Source organism: Papaver somniferum, chromosome 9 (assembly GCF_003573695.1).
Source record: "Papaver somniferum cultivar HN1 chromosome 9, ASM357369v1, whole genome shotgun sequence".
NCBI classification, from domain to species: domain Eukaryota; kingdom Viridiplantae; phylum Streptophyta; class Magnoliopsida; order Ranunculales; family Papaveraceae; genus Papaver; species Papaver somniferum.
In genome coordinates this window covers 2,234,244-2,253,918 of record NC_039366.1, presented here as the reverse complement: position 1 = coordinate 2,253,918, position 19,675 = coordinate 2,234,244, and the positions used below count along the sequence as shown (strand labels likewise).

Sequence of the window (19,675 nt, the reverse complement as noted above, 5' to 3'; positions counted from 1 at the left end):
ACCGTAGAAATAGCTTGCATGTTGGTTTACGTCTGGGTTCCCTTAGTTTCAACCGTAGAATTGAATTTACGTCTATGTTTATCTTATAGGTTAACCTAGACGTAATTGTGCATGTATCTTTTGAGAGGAAAGCTCATATTGGAATACGTCTAGGTTTTTTGAAGTTATTTTCCAGACGTAATCTAGTACGTCTAGGTTCGTGACTTGTTTTCCCAGACGTAATTTTCTACGTCTAGGTTTATCTTATAGGCTAACTAGACGTAATTGTTCCTGTATCTTTTTTAGAGGAAAGCTCAGATTGGAATACGTCTAGGTTTTCTGAAGCTATTTTCCAGACGTAATCCTGTACGTCAAGGTTTTTTACTTGTTTTCCCAGACGTAGTTTGATACGTCCAGTTTCGTGAAGTTTTTATCTGGACGTAATTTTGTACGTCTAGGTTTTTGAAGTATTTTTCCCAGACGTAACTAATCCTGAATCCTCTAAAATTTTTTCAAACTAATTCTGTAAGATCTATTTCTTGTAATTTGCAGGAATCCTGATAGAGTAAAGGATAAAAAGAAGAGAGGAAATGATTTAACGCCAAAAGATACTCCTACACCTCACCATGAAATTCATTGTGGGGTAGAACATAGAGGTCTCCACAAGGATGCTAAGAAGAAGAAGGATATGACTCAAGGAAGTAGCTAAAGATGTCCTGAAGCATCTCAAGAGGAAGATAATGTTTTCCAAGATCTAGAAATTGAAGGGGAACAATTTCAACTACCGGTGATATCGGGAGGTACACTCGTGATTAGAGATACACCAAATCGACAAGAAAAAAGAAGAAGTTGTTGTTCAAGGAAAAGGGAAACAAGTTGTTGTTGCTTCACCTGAAGCTACACCTAAACCTCAAGTGAAGGAAAAGAAGCCGAGGAAGAAACCTTCACCAAAAGGCAAGCATATTCCTAAAGGCAGTAATTTGTTGCCTAAGAAGAAGAATGGTGCACTTTGGGGTAAGGCGCCCGATAAATCTGCGGTCTTATTCGGTTATCCACATTCATGGGCTGCTAAAGTTTGCGAAAGCAGGGTAATAATCTATAACGTTCTCTTATTTTGCATGATTTTGTTCAACTTGATATATTGTTTATTTGGTATAATTTAGACATGAGTTTGATTCTATTACTGCCTTAACAACTTTCTCTTAACAAATTTGTTGTTTATACATTCTTTGTAGGATCATGAAATTGCGATAAAGAAACTGAAACATAAAAAGGCTGGTTATTGGTCGTTTGGTGAAGAATGTAAAGAGGTTCGTGATCTTGTAGTGGATACAGGGCTAGGTGATGGAATTCTCAACTATCAGCATGAGTTTGATTCTATTACTGCATGTGCCTTTAGAGAGCGATATTGGTTAGAAACCGATACCTTTCATCTTCCATTCGGCGAGATGACAATAACGCCGGATGATGTGAAGCAAATCTTGAACTTAAACGTTGAAGGAAAATATGTTTCTAAAGGTTTTGACAACAATATGAGTTGGGAAGACCTTTATGTCCTTGTTAAAGACACACTTGGGTGGGAGAAAGCTGAGACGGAGAAACATTTTAAGTGGGCTGGTGGATATAAACCAACTGAACCAAGAGAAGGTCCAGCTATACCTGTCAAAAAGATACTGTTGAAGAATCTGAAAGATATGTTTGGAGGAACACAAAAGGCTATAGTAGAACGTCATGAGGTGATAGATGAAACAAGAGCTCGTCGTACAGCCACCGCATTCCTATTGCATTCCCTTGGTACCATATTCTTTCCTGATAACTCGAGGAATCGAGTTGATGCTCACTATCTACAATGGTTGAAAAATTTCCAGGAGACCAAAAAGTATGCTTGGGGAACTGCCACCCTCCCTTTTTTACTTGATAGTTTTCGAAAAGCTTCGAGGGTTGGAGAAGAGATTGATCATCATGTTTTTTCAAGTTTGGAATCTTACAACGGGCTTTTGTTTCATGCTCATGGGTACGTAATGGCCAATCCACGTCGAGTTCTCCGCCAATATGGTTATGTGCAAGAAAAAGTCACTCATAAATCGTTCAAATTGTTGGCTAATGCTTCTTCCGTAAAAAGTGCCAATGTCGTGCTCAACTACATCCCAGAGCCAAGTATTGATGTTTGGAACGACTGTAATAATGCACTATACCAAGTCAGCATGAAGGAGCTCATTCCTATTCTAGGCACAAAGGAAGCGGAAGAAGGTTATTTGGAATGGTATTACCATTTTGGTCATCCTCATTTGATTAATAATGATCCGGAAGCGGCAACATATATCAAAAAGGCTCAAGAAAAGAAGAAGCGTGAAGCCGAAAATAGAAGTATATTTGATACGGATTGGAAGGCGCTATATTTCAAGATGGTAAGTAAAGTTGTTATTTTTCATGACGCCATTTCATAAAACTATATTTGTTTGTACTAATATGCTTCATTTTGATATGTAAAATAGAAAAAGAAATGCCTTCACTTGGCACAAACATTGACTCCATGCGTCCAAAAAGGTGAGGGCCTCACAAGTGCACAAGTAAAGGTTTTCCAACAAGTTTAGAGAGGGGCACGAAGAGGAGTAGAGATGTAGGTACTAGTCAACGTCAGCCATCGCCTAGTAGTTCTGAAACCAATGAAGAGGATATGCATGCTCATGGTCGGGGTCAAGGTCGGGGTCGTGGTCATGGTGGTCGTGACGGTCCTCGTACTCGAGGTGGTAACAAAAGCAACAAAAGAGGTCGTGGTCGTAATTGTCCTTAAACTCTATCAATGTCATAATTGTAGAAAACTATTTAGTTTCTTTTGGTTGTTTCTTTGGTTGTTATGAACAAGTTTCCTTTGGTGTAAAAGACTATTTAGTTTCCTTTGGTTGTTTCTTTGGTTGTTATGAACAAGTTTTCTTTTCAAGAATGAAATTTTCCTTTGGTTTGTATTAGATAGAATGAATTCTATTTACGTATCTTTATGTTTGAGTGAATGCACAAATTTTGCTTAGTATTAGCCAGAATGAATGAATAAGTCCAAAAATTGGATTTGTGCTGCTAGTTTTAAAGTGAAATGCAAAATCAAAATTTGGTACTCAGGAACATTTACGCCCAGGTTTTGGGTAGGCAAAAACGAGACGTAAGACTGAACACAACCGGCTTTGGGATTTTTGAAGGTTTACGCCCAGGTTCAGGGTAGAAAAAACCTAGGCGTAAGCCTGACAGAAAGTGTTTCTCATAGTTACGCCCTGGTTTATTTTCTATCCAACCTGCACGTAACCATGAAAAAAAGCCTTCTTTGCTTGGCTCATATACTTACGTCTAGGTTCGTGTAATGAAATTTCTATGTAATTTCATGTGGTTTAATGGGTTGCAATTTCTATGTAATGTCATGTATTTTGATGGGTTGTAATATGGGGTTAGTAATGAAACAAGAAAAACATTTATCAATAAAAAACAAATTCAACAAAATACTTAAGAGAATATCTTCAAAATCTTTTATTCCCAGTGAGTCATTCAAAATATTTTCACCACCCTTCACGAACGTTTAGTCATCCTCATCATCACTCATCAATGCAAATGAGACATTACTCCTTGACATTTGTAATGCCTTCCAAAATTCAAAACTCTCCTCGAATCTAATACATCAAGACTTGGATCATTCGTTACAATCAAATAATGGAGGTAAAGGGCATCCTTCACTCATTTGGAGGCCGACTAAATGGTTTCTGCATACGTAACCCATCACCACTCTTCTTGTTTTATCCGATTCTTCGTCAAATGGTATCCTTGTCGGTGCAAATGTGAAACTCAATGCATTTGAGATATAATGGACAACCCAATTGAATGCATTGGCGAGTAGTTGGCCATTTATTGGCATGGACATCCAATACTCACTTGTCAAACATTTATTGTCGTGTAACCGCTTTTCCCATGCGACAAAACTTTTGTTTAACACCGTCTCGGACTCGTCTTTTTCAAATCTCATCATTGGTATGTAATAATCTCGGTGCCCACGTAGTTCAATTAAACATTTTTGCCTTACATAGTCAACTTGTGAGCAATCCCAATCTGTCGTGTCTTCAAAGGGACCAAGTTGGTCAACGAAGACGTGGTAACCACAATTCCCATCTCCATATACCTTATCCGTGGCCTTAATATAGTCACGAACAAATTCCGGGAAAAAAGGAAGGTAATTTTCATATATGATATATAAATTCCGGAAATATCGACCCTCCTCATCTTTAGGGGGTGATTTGTAAGTTGTGTTTGGAATACGAACCGTACCGTTCCTTTCATTTGAAGGAAATATTCCAACAATCAGACTTTTTCCTATATTTCTTTCTAATTGTTTAACACCGGCTTTACCGCCAAGTTTTTTTCTTGTGCTTCCTTGGGAGGGAACTTCGCAACCTTTTCCTGTAACTTCCCCGTCTTTTGTCCCACATGCTTTGGAATCTTTTTCTTTAACTTCTCCAATTTTTATTCTACATTCTTTGGAACTCTTTCCTTTAACTCCCCCAACTTTTGCTCCGCATTCTTTGGAACCTTTTCCTTTAACAACTTCGCTTTTTGCTAGTTGTTTGGAACGAAGACCGTACCTTTTCCTTTAAAATCAACTTTGCTTGTTGAACTTTCTTGAGAGGGAGGATCAAGAACTTTTTCTTGTACATTTCGATGACTATTTCTCCTTTTTCCATTTGACCTCTTCTTCGTTTGTTTGTACCTTGAACATCCTCCTCCATCTCATCCTCCGCTTCATAGGCTATTCTCAACAACTCATAACCCTAAGGATCTCTTTTCTTTTATTCTTCCAACAATTCCTTTGCCGTTTTCCTTACTACACTCCTCTTTTTTTTCGTAGAAGCCCTCCTCTTTCTCTTTCTCTTAGGTGGTTCCTTCATATTGTTCCTAGTTTGTGGGCATACAAAGTTACTCAAGTTAGTCAAACATATTTTCCTTTTCCCCCGTGCTAATGTATCATATTTCGCGGCTAGCGCTTTTCCGATCTCGGTATCGGCAAATGTTCCTCCAAAATCTTGATCGACTATTGTTTCATGGAATGATAATTGTTTCCAAAAGGGATCAACATCTTGTATCGGAATAAATTTGTCATTGTAATTGGCTATGACATGCCTACATGGGAGGCCCAAACTTGTCATGTTAGGACAAACACACTCTCTTCCATCATAGTTACCCGCCTCAAATTGTATCACTTCTTTCATGATCAAATCAATTGCACGACGCGACACTTTATGATTAATTCCATGAATCCAAGCATTGTCTTTCCATTTAGTGTGTCTACTAGATCGGTTTTTTTCAAAAAAACTCCCTAACTCTATCGAGATCACGGAGGAAATAGGCGTGCATGGCTTGGAATACCGTAACAAATCCACAATCACCACTATAAAGCTTCTTCTTCAACCGGTTGTGAGACGATTCCACCGTACTTGTAGCTTGGTTGTCGAAGTGTCTATATTGGTTTGTGAATGCGTCTACGAACTTCTCTTTGTGCGGATCCAACCAATTGTCCACCAAGTATTTCACCATAGTTGGATAACTTCTCAAACTAGACAATACCATACGATATCGTTGTTCATAGTCTTCCACGGTGAGAGAATATTCCATGGCTTCCCAATCCTTTTGGAAACTAGCCCATCTTAGTTCCGCCAACCCATCATCCTTCTTAAATTTCTCTTTGGCTTCCTTTTGTTGATCAACCGGTAGTTTCTTTATTCTTTCCATTTGACTTTTCTTTGTTGGACGAATGATGGTCTTACATTTAGTCTCAATGTTATTCCATAGGTGGAACGTGCAAAGAAGGTGATGAGCATCTGGGAAAACCCTCTCTATTGCATTCATCAATGCTTGTTCCTTGTCGGTGACAATCACCTTTGGAGTATATCCCTTCACGTAGAATAACTTCACTTGTTTTAGTGCCCACACATAACTCTCTTCAAGCTCATTTTCCAAGAAGCAAAACACGACACTAAACGGAGAGTTGGTGGAAGTTTGTCCAACAATGTTCAACACCGGCATTTCATACTTGTTGGTCTTGTACGTGCAATCCATTAAAAGTACTTGATTGGAGCACCGCGCCAATTGTATAAACTCGGGATGAGCCAATATGAGATTCTTTATTTGTTCATCCTCATATTTATTATGAAAAACCGAGTAATTATACTTCTCCCCCAAATGCCTTAATTGTTGCATTTGATTTCTATTTTCCCATTGTTGATTTTTCAATTTTGGTTTGGCGTTGTAGATGGTTGGCAAAGTAGAAACATTCTTTGGGTTTACGAGCTTTATATGACCAAGTATATCAAGAGGATTCATATGGTTTTCCGTCATGGAACTTACAATGAGTTTATCTTCATCATTAAGCCGCGCCGCATAAGGATGGGATAGCAAAGTATCCGGTATGGGATGGTTATGACGACCGCATACAACTTTCTCCAAATACCAATACCACTCCTCACTTTTCACACTTCTCTTGTTGTGCTTGAATTGAAGCTTGAACGGGCATTTAGTCTTCTTAGTGAAAGTAGTATTCTTCCTATTCGTCTTTGGTTCATATACGATACCCTTTTTCACATGACTTTTACTTTCTCCACTACACTCGCAAACCATTTGAAAGTGGCGGTCATTTGTTGATCCATTAGAAACTATAACACACATAATTGACTTGCCACGTTCTCTAGCCCATTTCTTTGCATCTTCTTTATCTTTCCATCTCTACATGTTCCAAAAACTCAAAGTTAGTAAAAAAACAAAAACATAGTGAATGAGCAATATATCTTTCCATTAGTTTCAAAAAAGAAAAAAACACTTACCAAGTCATTCAAATAGTGATGGGATGAATCTTTGGTTAGAATTTCGTTTGCATTAGGTTGAGAAGGCATTGGGCTAGGTGGAAGCACAATCTATCAACCAAAATATCACAATATTAGTAAAAAAAAAAGAAAGAATACTAGAATTACGTCCAGGTTATAAGGTACACGGACCCAGACGTTTTAGGCATAGGAAAGGTTACGGTTGAAAAATTCAACCTCTAACCTAGACGTTTTCAATTACGGTTGGAAACGATGAAAATATAACCTAGACGTTCTCACTTACGTTTGGAAATCCAAAATCCTAACCAAGACGTAAAACAAGTAATAAATACCCATGCAAAAATTATTTACGTCTGTATTTTGGATGAATCTAACCTAGACGTAATTCTCAAGTTTTGTCCTATTGGAAACCAGTTACGCTCGGATTTATCCCAAACCTAGGCGTAAACCCAACTTACGGTCGGAAACGAAGACCAAACCCTCTTCCAAACTCAGGCGTAAAACTAACTTACGGTTGGAAACCAAGCCCAACCCAGACGTAATCTGCCATGAAAGTTTAAAAATCTGAAATTTTTTACGTACTTAAGCTAGTTTTGAGCGAAATTGAACTTATAGGAGATAGTTTAGAGGTGTACCTGTTGATTTTCAACCATTGGTTCTTCACTTTGTTGATTTATTTCTTCAATTGTTGGAGATTCATCATCACTTTGTGTTAAATCCTCTCTACCATCTAACAAATCATCAATCTCTTGGTCTCCAATATCAGGATGTCAAATTTGTTTTCTCTATCATACAAAGATTCACCCACCTCGAATTTGTAACTTGTTTCATCCATTTTTGTTGAATGAATCAAACAATCTAGGTTTTGAAAAAAAATCTCCAATTTTTCTTTTTCCTCCTTTCTAGTTTTTTTCCCACATAACTTTGTCCCAAACTTTACAATGTATATCAAAATTCATCTTCTTAATTTAATTAGATAATAATTAAATTTAATTAAAATTAACTAAAAAATAAGAGTTGTTTGGTCATTACACAATTATTTGAGATAAGGGGTTTTTGAAATTACTTACGAATGACCCACTTATGTCCTATTAGGTGACGCCCCTCTAATGGAATATGACGCCCCAATAATAACCTTCGATTTTATTTATGCCCCTTTTCTTTTTGACAACTTGCCTTGTTGATAGGTTCGGTGGATAAGTTCGAAAATAAAATAGCAAGTGACTTGCGGTATACCTACCAGTTTGATACTCTTTCATTTGGATCTGACTCAAATGATTTGGATCTGACTCGGGACGGTTTTTTTTGTTTTTTGAAAAGCAATTTGATTAAAAAACCGACCAACTTGGTGGAAGGTTTCCCACTTAGCGTTACAAAGAGTAACATAGTTGTTTTCAGGCATAACATCTTCCCACATTACTCCCATTGAAAGGTAGTTGAGGAATTGTTTTGCCTTATCACAGATGTCTGACCTTATCGGCTTATTATAAAGGTTACATTTTAGATATTTAAAATAGTAAATCAAGTTTCGGGATGCAGTAAATAGAAGGTTCTCAGTATGCCCCTCTCCCTTTTGCACTTCCTCGGGACGGTGAGGTGCTTGTTTTCTTTCATTTTTCCCCAGAAATACTTTTTTCAATTTTAATGTTTAGCAGAAACATCGACTCATGTCGTCTCATCTATTCTGGAGTGGCAGGTATGGTTAAAAAAAAAAAAACTTAAGAAACGTGCAATGAAAACTGCTTAATATGAGTAATGCACCAGAACCTCTGGGTAAAAAATGTCGGGCAAGACCATGAAAGAAAAGGCTACAGATTAGAAGGGAAAAAATTAAAGAAGAAGAAAGACTATCTTGGAGGGAGAACTCCAAAATTCATGAAGCCACTGGACACAGCTTGTTCTTAGTCTGCGATTAAGAGGAGCGCAAGAGGCTGCACCCAAGGCTGAAGTCTTTCAGATTATTGAGCACCATAGAGACTCAACACCATGACCATCAACCAAGTGTTTCAAATCTACATAAAGAAAAACTCTAGATTTTATTTACAACTACGCCTAGCCAAAGTAATTCTCATAGAAAGGCATTAGCACGTCTACCATCGATGATGTGTAGTTCATATACAAGCATAAGACCCTACCAAGAGAAATCACAACAGAGACCCAAGACCGTCTAGGAACTGAACCTGTACACGCACACTCCAGTGAGAGCAAGAATGGAAATGCAGCAGAGACTTCAACCACGCAAAGATCTCAATTTACAGGTGAACATAAACCGATGCAGTTTGGGTCTGTATTTTGGACTATACAACCTGTAAAGTTCAAGTTTAGCAAATTTCTAAGAACTACTTAATATGTCAACAAAACAGTGTCGACATCACAAAGACGGTGGACAGAAAACACAAAAACATACCGACCTGAATGAAAGTCACAGCAACTAAATAACTGGTACCAATTCCCAACTGCATCAGATATCTGCTGTCTCTGACCATTTCTAAGTATGAACAAAATTTACTTTGAAATCTGAGGTTGCCTCCATCTCCTTCTAATCACGTTGGTGGATTAAAAAATCAACTGCCAACTAATAACATAAGTGTTTAATGGAATAAGTGATTGATGTTTCCAAATCAATAATACATGAAGCTGAGACCATAGTAATCCAACCAACAAACACTCACCTCCATAAAAATTTATATACTTGTGGACAACTTGATTACATCATGAAGAGACCATCAATGGTTGTTTGACGTAGCACATCTGAACTCCGATCAAGTCCATGAGAAGCCACCTGCACAAAAGAGCTGTTGTGAAATTGTCCTAAACAAGAATATTCACCGACAGACAAAAACACCAAGTGTCTGCAAACACAAGAAACTGAAACTTTACCATATTGGTCAAAGTTGCATAGCGTTCCTCATTCAAGAACAATGGTTTCCCCCGATGCATTTCTATATCCTGTAATATAGGCAGTTCATATTGATGAGCAAGGAGATGAATATACAGACAATTAGTCAGTAAAGGCAGCAAAAGCTTAAGAACCATATATGAAGCTATTTATAAACCCCGGACATCTTCTGTACAGAGTATAATCCCCACATAATGAAGTGAAATCATATAACATAGAAATTACATCACAATATTTTTCCTTTGAAAGGGGTCGTATCATAAATGGAATTTATATATTTCACTATTATATCGAAATGTGATAGATAGCAAGTCATCCACTGTTCTAGGTTGATAAAATAACAAACACAAATACTTCAACTCTTCACCAAATGCATCTAACCATATATGAAGCTATTTATAAACCCCGGACATCTTCTGTTCAGAGTATAATCCCCACATAATGAAGTGAAATTACATCACAATATTTTTCCTTTGAAAGGGGTCGTATCATAAATGGAATTTATATATTTCACTATTATATCGAAATGTGATAGATAGCAAGTCATCCACTGTTCTAGGTTGATAAAATAACAAACACAAATACTTCAACTCTTCACCAAATGCATCTAACCATATATGAAGCTATTTATAAACCCCGGACATCTTCTGTTCAGAGTATAATCCCCACATAATGAAGTGAAATTACATCACAATATTTTTCCTTTGAAAGGGGTCGTATCATAAATGGAATTTATATATTTCACTATTATATCGAAATGTGATAGATAGCAAGTCATTCCACTGTTCTAGCTTAATAAAATAACAAACACAAATACTTCACCTCTTCACCAAATGCATCTAAGTAAGGAGAAGGCCAAGGTGCCTGACGTGCAGATCTTTGCAGCAAGATGGTGGTTCTCTATCATAACAGGAAAGCTACGATTGTTAATTGCATGCGTCAATATTATTAAGAGTACAAAAATATGTGAAACAACGAATGGTACCCTGATCAACAGATAGACTCCAATTCCAGCACCACATGTCATTGCATGAGATTGGCAGCCACTTTCCCTGAACACAAGAAACACACAAATTATGTCATATTTCATAGAAGAAAAAAAGCACCACTTCCAAAAAAAATTATGCACTGAGACAAACCTGCAGCACGGCTTCCAAGTGGGGGAACAGATCCTACCACACAGCAAGCATAGTGCGGGATCATCTTGAGCAGCTTCACACTCGGGGCACTTTTGCTTAATATACCTGCAGTGGCAGATACTATTTAATGGAAAGAGAAAAAGAGAGAGACTTCTCTAAAACAAGTGGATAGATAGATAGATAGATAGATAAGACATAGAGATCAACTAGAGAGAGAGAGAGAGAGAGAGAGAGAGAGAGAGAGACATACTTCTCGAGGAGATCCTGGTATATGAGAGGCAAGCGCATCAACCTAAATGGCACAGCGGGAGTAGGGTGGAAAACACGGCCATAATTGCGAGAGTCGAACTCCCTAGAGAAATGGTTGAACCATTTCAAACCTAATGTGCGTAACATTTTGTCCTTAAAAACAACATCCAGGTCAGGGATTTGAAACATCTGTTCAAGTTCTTCAACTTCCTTGAGCTCGATAGGAAGGTCATTTAGCGAAGAGACCAATGCACTGTCGTTCAAATTTGATGATACCCAATTCCTCTCATGTGATCTGTCACTAAAGGGTTCTGGTGTAGAAGACTTCAACAACTTCCAGAGTAAAGCACATCTTCGCAAGTAAGGATAACTCATTCTGCGAACCATATCTTTAGGCTGGCAAGAAGCTTCATCCATGTAATTAGAAACAAAATAATATTTGGCAAAAGTTCCTTCTACATTCTTGCATAAGTCGCTGATCAGGCAGTCACTAAGCCCTAATTCCGTGGTAACCGTTTGATTTTTTCCTATGGATGTAACCAATACCTGCAGTAACCAAAAGATAAGCCGCCATATGGGGTAGGGTGAAGAAAGCTAAAAAAGGTGTCAAAAGCCCTGCGCACAAAAATGAGAAACTACCATAGTACCTGAATTACAGAGACAGCATAGAAGAGATGAACTAGAGACAAGAAACAATCCTCGGATGACAGAAATGGGGATGGAAGAGAAAAGAGAATCCACATCAAAGATGAGAAAGGATCACGAGAAAGCACTGGATCTGCAGCTCTTCCCCAAAACTGAGTGTCAGGATAGACAGCTCCTTTGTCCACATGTTTGAGGACAGATGAGACATCACCTGAGAAACACACTTCACATGTCATAAATTGCAGATTCTATGATGCAAGACAAAATGACCCGTGCCACTTAAATGACACCACTTTGACTAAAAGCAACTAAGATCATCAATAAATGAAATATTATAAGTACGGAAGTACCTATTCCACTAACTGTTGCGGGAGAAATTTCATTATCCAAAGAAACACCAGAGCAGATAGAGGCTGCAAAAAGATTAATAGCCCTATACCTAAGAAGCACCTGAAGCAAATTCTCATTTCTAGTGTTTAGAACAACTTGAAGCAACAGAGACAAAACAAATCCCGAAGAAGATTCTAGTTCCCCATATAACACTTCAAGACCAGATGTAGATGTTCTATTTCCACTGCACATATCAGATCTAACACCACGAGCGGCGATTTCTGTTGAGATGAGGGAGTACTTGAGGGTGTCCCACAAAACCATAGAGTGGCTCACTCTCCCAGATGCCAAGAACTGCTCGTGTTTGTCTTTGTCGGGATAATACATTCTACAAAGAATATTGAGGACCGGATCTAGAGTCGGTTGCATTTTTCTGTTTGGATCCAAACTGGTCACATGCATTCTACTCTCCCCAATATTTTTGCTAGTACTTTGGAGGAGGGTCAGGGATAGGGAAAGGCGAAAAGCATTAGTTCCTGATGAGTTTAAAGAGCCTATAATTGGTCCTGCACCAGAGCTTGTGGATGAAATCTCTTTTCTCAAATTACTAAAATTATTAGAAACTGCAGGCAACACAGAATTTGCAAGTCTGCGGCATAGAGGACACAGGAATTCTCCCTGAAAGAAGTCAATTGTCAATAAGATAACCAATATATCCCTAACTGAAGGCAAATTAAACCAATATGCAAAAACTATCTTACCTGATCTGGATCAACCACAGACCCTCCTTCAAATGTAATCCGCCTTAAATATCTGTGGCAACAATAATTCAGACAAAACATTGTAAGAAGATTACATTATATGGAAATTAGTGTGTAAGAGCTTATTTTTGGAGTACTTGCAGCTCAAATAAATAGAATTAGCATGTGAGATTCAAGGACTATCCATACAGCATACATTAAACAGCACTGAAATAAGCTACAGCACTCCCAATAATCACCAATCAGATATAAGATTCATGCTTCAGAACATAGCCTGAAATAATAATTACCTTTCCCTTAAAGATAATAAATAACGGCTACGACACTCATGATGCACTGCATGGCCACAGGAAGAGATATGGATCCCGTCACTGTCTGTCGGACCAAATCCATCATATGCTGGAAGGCCCCCAGAGATTTTTGACAATGCATTTTCACTACGAGAATTCTTGGAAGCTGGAGATTTCTCTGACTTCTGTCTTGAAAGAGAGGCCATATACTTCCCAAGGAGAGTGCATTGTGCATGTCTGTTTTCTGTTAAATCCTCTTTATCATGTTCAGTTAGAAATTTCTGATTAGCATCTGTAGCATTCTGCAGTTCTTTGACAACGGACTGGTAGATATCAACCTCCATCATCTCAATGGAAGAAGGTAAGGTATCCATGCTTGCACCATATGACGTACTTGGCCGTTGGACATTGGTAGTACAATCGAGTTGTGCCTTGATAAATTCCACCATTCCTTCAACTTCAATAGGAAGCCCATCATGACTGAACTCGTTAATCGCATTCTGAACCAACTGTTCTATATTGGAAGCCAAAGTTGCCCCCAAACCGGATTGCTGATGCTTACGTGGTTCGGTGATTTCACCAATCGTGGCCGAAAGACAATTCTTGTCTGTTTTTCCCCACACCGGAGGTACTCTCTCCACAAAACTTGCAAGCCGGGATTTCTTGTTATATAGAAGAGTACGAGATTAGGTTAACTTGATGGTGGTGACAATTGTAATAAGTAATGATCCGCTCCTAATTCAGCATACTTCTCCAAAGAGAGAAGAAAGAAAAGTATTGGAAAGAAAACGGGTAATTAGTCCCTTACCTGGAGATAAACTAGGAAAGAGACGGGACTTCTCGAATCAGGATCCCGACAAAGGCAACAAACAATTGGTGTTGATTCCTCTAAGAGATGACTGCAAACTTCGGCCTCAACATTTTCTTCGGGTGTAAGGCTTTCCATAAACTTGGACTGAGCAGCTTTCATCTTTTCCTGCATATTGAACCAAGGTGAGTACATGAAACAAGACAGTTGCCTAAAGTACCGCATATACTGCTGAAATCCACGAGATCACATGAAAACAAATAAAAACAAACATAAAAAATATGCACCATTGCTCTTCTAGTCTTTTAGATGAATACTTCATTAGAAAAGGTACTATAATTTGCATATCACAACAGGAAACTAGCATGCCATGAAATAAGATCCAATCAAAAAAATTCTTAACTGCAGTATGCTCAAATAAAGGATTATCTAAAATGAAATGTGAATCCTCTAAAAAGCATTTAAAATAAAAAAATCAGATCATAATATCTACCATTATAGCAGCTTGTCTGGCTCTAGCTTTCAATTTACGCTCCTCAGCGTCAGAGCTCGAGCTTGAGCTACTAAAATCACTATTTGGAGAAGGATCCAACATCATATGAGGAACCACTTCTGGTGCCAATATTTGTAATTCAATCGCACAGCAAACACTAAGATCAGCGAATTTTTTCAATATATTTGCAATCAAAGCAGAAAGATCACACTGCCCTGCTTCAAATGTTAAATTTTTATACATTCTCATCGTCGAAACTAGAAGAGACAACAAAGTTTTCTGCTTCACTGCATCAGAACCAACAGAAGGTCCACCTGAAATCTCTTCACTCGCCAAAGCTAACAAAGGAAGAGGATCTTCTTCCTGGCCACTGCTTTGCCTTTGCACATAACAGATGTCTAAACCTAACGATAGTAGATGCAGAGCTATAAGGACAACTCCATCAGGAGCTCGCGCATGTGACTGTTTATCCTTTAATAAAGCATAATACAATACTGCACGGATAATTTCCAACAAGGCTCTGGAAGTAGCTATTCTCGAAATTCCATTCAGAGGGTAAAAGACCTTTGTCCATCGAGGTAACTGACCAGCCAAAGCAGAAACCTTACAGAAACGCATGTATCTTTCTTCGGCTACTTGTAAATCCCTGGAATTCCACCGTGGGTGATACAAATCAAGTTCTTCCCAACATGACTTACGCAGTGAATATTTACCCTGAAATGAACCAAAGAAATAGAACATGCATATTATTGAAACATGTTGATGCATATAAGAGATTGCAAAACATGATGAGACATTAAAGAGATCACAAAACCTGCTTCATCCCCGAGGGATTGGAATAATCTGCTACAGAATCCAAAATCGTTTGAAGCTGACCATTTTTAGAAAGATCCTGAGGAAGAGATTTCACAAGCTGACTCCGAGTAGCATCTCCAATTGCCAGCTTGTAAACCAACTCCCTCCGCAAACTTTCAGCTGTTGATAGTCCACAGAAACGCCGTTCTTTGACTATTTGTATTATGAGAGTAAGCATTTCCTGCACCAGGACTGCCTCATGCCTACAACACAGTTTTTTAAAATGGAATTCAGCAAGCCAAATCAATGCCTGGATAAGTAATACTCATGGTGTCCAGTGATGACTCGGCTCAAATTTTTTGGTAGAACTTAAAAGACTTGGAAAATATTCAGGAGAAGTAACACTTACTCATTTGACTGTTGAGGGTTCAGAGACAAGTAGCTTGATAAGCCAAACCGCTCCAGAATTCTTTTAACAAATAGGTCTGGTGGTGCTAATGCAGCACAACATTGCAACAAGAATATATCTAGCTCTAAGCCTTGTTCAGACCTGTAGGAACATAAGAAACGAATTAGAGGAAGTAAAAGATAAGAGAAAACAAAAATAATAGCAGGTCTTCAATAAGCTTAAAAGTTAAAAGTTGAAGTTCAAAACTGACTCACCAACGGACTGATCGATACCACTCGCAACTTAACATAGCTACATCACCATTCTTCCGCCACATGCCAGCACGTACCTGAGCGCAAAATACCTTTATTCGTAGAGGATGTTCCATGACGAAAGCAGAAAATCCAACTGGATGCCACCCAAGTAGCATCTGCCCAAAAAAGTCCTGGTCGTGTCCAGATGATAAAAGACGAGCCGAATTAGGGCTACTAATTTCTAATCCTCCAGTCTCTCCATAACATTTTTTCAGCGCTTTCAGCAAGAGGAATGAAAGTAATCGATGCAGAGGAATATGAACAGAAATATCTTGTGAGCTAACATCATAAACTATATTTGGCCAATCAGACGAACTCAATAATCCCAGTGTGTCTGACTCTGAACATTCGGCTTCCATGGTATCTTCATTAGACAGCCCAGAGCTACTTGATCGGACAGAAATATCCGTCTCTTTTGTACCCATCAAGCTATAGCCACGTTTATCAGCAATGTAACCCGAAGATGACAGAAAATTATGCCTGCCAAGATTTTCACTTGAAGTGCCAAATCTGCCTCTGGCTGAAGATGAACGGCTTACCTTTGAGATACTTTTGGGCTTTGCTATCCTAGAGAATGTTTTCTTCAAAGATAAGAAATTAGCAACAGCTCCTCTACTAATATCTTGAGACAAAGAACTACGGGATTCCATTTGTAAAGCATTAAATCCCAACCAGTTCTCAATAGCTTGAAGACACTCACATGTTAACCAAGTCACAGTAGAAGGAACTGATACACCATTTCCATTATTAAAACATTCTTCGCCCCCCTGTGAAGTGGCATCCATCGGTGCACTTCTTCCTGATGTACTACATACAGAACTTTGCTGGGAAAGCCTTCCTACTTTAGCATGTCTTAGGAGACTATCCCCGTCATCCTCATCCATATCTTGTAAGTTGCTAGTATTTTCGTTCATTTCATTAACTGAAAATGCTCCATTCACTAGGAGAGAATGAATATTCGCAATTGAGTGACCTAGAACGAAAGGAATGTGCATACTCTCATTTTCTTCCTCCACGTGAAGACCTGTTACTCTCTTCTGGGGATTCATACCTTGCACAAAAGCCAAAAGTCGCATCCAAGTTTTGGAGATATCGGGCTGCTCATGAGTTACATACTTGGCAACATCAGTATGGTTCAAAACGAAACGTGTATCTTCCACTAGACGAACAGTGGTATCATACGAACTAGCCCATTTACTAACCTGCAGAATGGTTCTAATCAGCTCACCACTAAAAGATATAATAATATGGTAAAGAAAAGCTGACAGTTTACACAAAAGTGGAGTTCAAGAATTTATTCAACTGGCATGTATTTCCAAGAAATATAGCCCCGTCAATAAGATCCGTGATTTCAAATCCCATAACAATTAGTTCAGACCAGGGAATCTGGCTGCACCAAGAAACTAAGAAATGTAGTAATAACATTATATCGCATACGTGAGACTTAGGTGAGGTGAGTCAGTGACATAGTTTGAACCAATCAGCTCTAAATTCACAAATCAGGGTGTCGGCTCATTTTAGTATGAGATTTGAGGCATGGACCTATGGTTGACAGTGGTAGTTGTTCTCCTCGGTGTGTGTAATTGTTGTTATGTTATATGTCTATTTGACATAACTTTCATTTAAGTATCTTTACAGGTATTGTCTACACTACATATCCAATAATGTAACAAATGCAAAAACATTTATAGAATTAAAAAAGAGCAACAATCATAAGATGAAACACAAAACTACAGAAAAATATGTAGATGACGACGAAATTCATGGCACTATATTACCTAGGGACCTTAAAAAGTGGATTGCAGTGCCGCGGCTTTCAGAGAAAATGTGTCAAGCAGAATGGAATAAAATTGACAAGGAGGGATTAAGAAAGAAGAGAAACAAATTGAAGTACCTGAATATGCCCTTCTTCTCCAGCACAAGATGAAAACATGTCTTCTAAGCATCCAAAAAGTATGCCTAGAAGATTCATCTCTCTCACTAGCCGAGGTGTCAAAGTTGGCACTGTAAAAATTTGCACAGAAAAAGTAGCAACCAACTTATACTTTCCCAATACAGAATCGCTACCCTCTTTGATAGACTCTTTTATAGTATCAGGATAGTACATTATAAAAACTTTTGCAAACTCATACTTAAAAACAGGATCTCCCAATAATTTCAACAACAATTCATGTAGCTTTGTGGTTACTCCCTTGTTCAAAAACCTCTCTGCCCTTACCAAGACATCCAACAAAGGAACAGATGAAAAAATCCTTCTAGAGATAAAACTAAGAAGACTCTCACTGTGCTTGCAAAACTCAAGAAGCATTTCCACAACAGTGGATGTTAAACTGTGCTCAACTTTCACATGTTGACCACCCTTCAACGTTTTACTAAGATATGCCGCTTGTGCAATCAACAGCTTTTCTTCCCAATAACCAAGAAGCACGTCAAGCACAGGTCCAACAGTACACGCAATCTCCTCCGGAAGAGGTTGAATCTGTTCAGCTCCTTTATGTTTCGAACAAAACCCATTTTGTTTCCATGCAGTTTCATCTCCACAATCACAACACCCACCACCAGTATACATAAGACTATAATCATGATCCTTATGATTCCCATTTTGAAAACAAGTCACACATATCGCACAAGTCGGATCATTCTCACATGTCTTACATCGATACGCAATGTCATTAAGCCCCCAAACAGCTCCGCATACCCCACGTTGACCTACACTCAATTTCCCCAAATTCTCTAAGCATTTCCCTGGTTCGTCTTCAAACATTAACCATCTTAACCAAAGAATACATTCTTTAAATAGTTCTTTCAACTTAGGACCTTTCTTCACAACCACATCACCTTCTCCATTTTCAATTTTCGATGCCGCTATCATCTCAATGACTTCCTCATCACTAGGTAACACACCATACAACACAACATCATGCAATTTAGATTTGTTTTCTTTCAAATAAGCAACCAAACCTTGTTCACCTTGTTCAATTCTGTCCTCTGGTACTCCAATTTTACTCAATTTCTACAAATCAATTTACAGAAAAAATCAAAAAAATTATCCAAAATTCACATAAATCAATTTCACAAAAATAAAAATAAAATTACCAGTAGAATTCGATCTCGAGGGCTGAGACCAGCAAGACCCGTAGAAGGATAAGAAGAATCAATCTCCATTCCAGAAAAGTAAAGAATCCAATCAGTACAACTCCAGTTACTGGATCTCCCCAGTGTGTTGACAGAATCAGAAACTGAAGAAAAAAACCTAGAGAAATTGATTTTTTAGATGTAAACGAAGAGAGATAAATAATTTTTTCTAGGGTTTAAAACGTCGAAATCCACCATTTATACTGAATCTCTTTTTTTTTTCTCAGAAAACTAAACTCACCGCCTCTATCTCTCTGAAAGAAGATGAAGGTTTGGTTAGGGCCTGTCTTTGGTTAAGATAGACGGTTCACCTATTTACAGCAGTTCGGAATCTTGGGATGGTACTTATTTATTTAATTTCGGGAAATTTCGTAAGATTCCATGTTATCTTTATTCCGTGTCAAAAATAAATTTACCGGGTCTAGATAGTAAATTTCTTATATTTTTTCTTAACCTCCAAAAACAAACCGGACACGTCGTATGCATCTTATTAGGTTGGAGTGCAGGATGAACATGCACCCTTATTAGTTATTGCTTTACGCATGATGTGTCGAAGGTGATAGTGAAGAATATTAATGTCAACATATACTTAGTCTTAG

General features: G+C 38.2%; 1 protein-coding gene across 2 annotated transcripts; it reads right to left on the bottom strand.

The window, feature by feature from the left end:
- Positions 1-8,626: 8,626 nt before the first annotated feature.
- On the bottom strand, positions 8,627-19,374 carry LOC113309318 (E3 ubiquitin-protein ligase PRT6-like). 2 transcript variants are annotated; one of them, XM_026557743.1, is made up of 19 exons: positions 19,038-19,374; positions 17,836-18,954; positions 15,903-17,143; positions 15,649-15,789; positions 15,259-15,502; positions 14,445-15,158; positions 13,952-14,119; positions 13,144-13,805; positions 12,854-12,905; positions 12,113-12,770; positions 11,765-11,973; positions 11,119-11,663; positions 10,869-10,973; positions 10,715-10,781; positions 10,552-10,629; positions 9,711-9,779; positions 9,503-9,612; positions 9,242-9,405; positions 8,627-9,136 (listed from the first exon to the last, which is right to left on the bottom strand). In XM_026557743.1, exons 1-17 carry the CDS (start codon positions 19,104-19,106, stop codon positions 9,538-9,540), a joined length of 6,216 nt encoding a protein of 2,071 aa, XP_026413528.1. In that variant the 5' UTR covers positions 19,107-19,374; the 3' UTR covers positions 8,627-9,136; positions 9,242-9,405; positions 9,503-9,537. The 2 variants fall into 2 exon arrangements, with proteins under 2 accessions (XP_026413528.1, XP_026413530.1); XM_026557745.1 differs by having other exon boundaries at positions 9,242-9,398.
- Positions 19,375-19,675: the final 301 nt, after the last annotated feature.

Bases quoted from the DNA above. Each gene is read 5' to 3' on its own strand.
- LOC113309318 (XM_026557743.1), bottom strand. From the start codon at position 19,106: ATGGAGATTGATTCTTCTTATCCTTCTACGGGTCTTGCTGGTCTCAGC. The intron at 15,790-15,902 runs GTGAGTCAGTTT...ATGTTCCTACAG, and splicing joins TGGTATCGATCAGTCCGTTG to GTCTGAACAAGGCTTAGAGC. The intron at 9,613-9,710 runs GTAAAGTTTCAG...TCTTTTGTGCAG, and splicing joins ATGCAACTTTGACCAATATG to GTGGCTTCTCATGGACTTGA.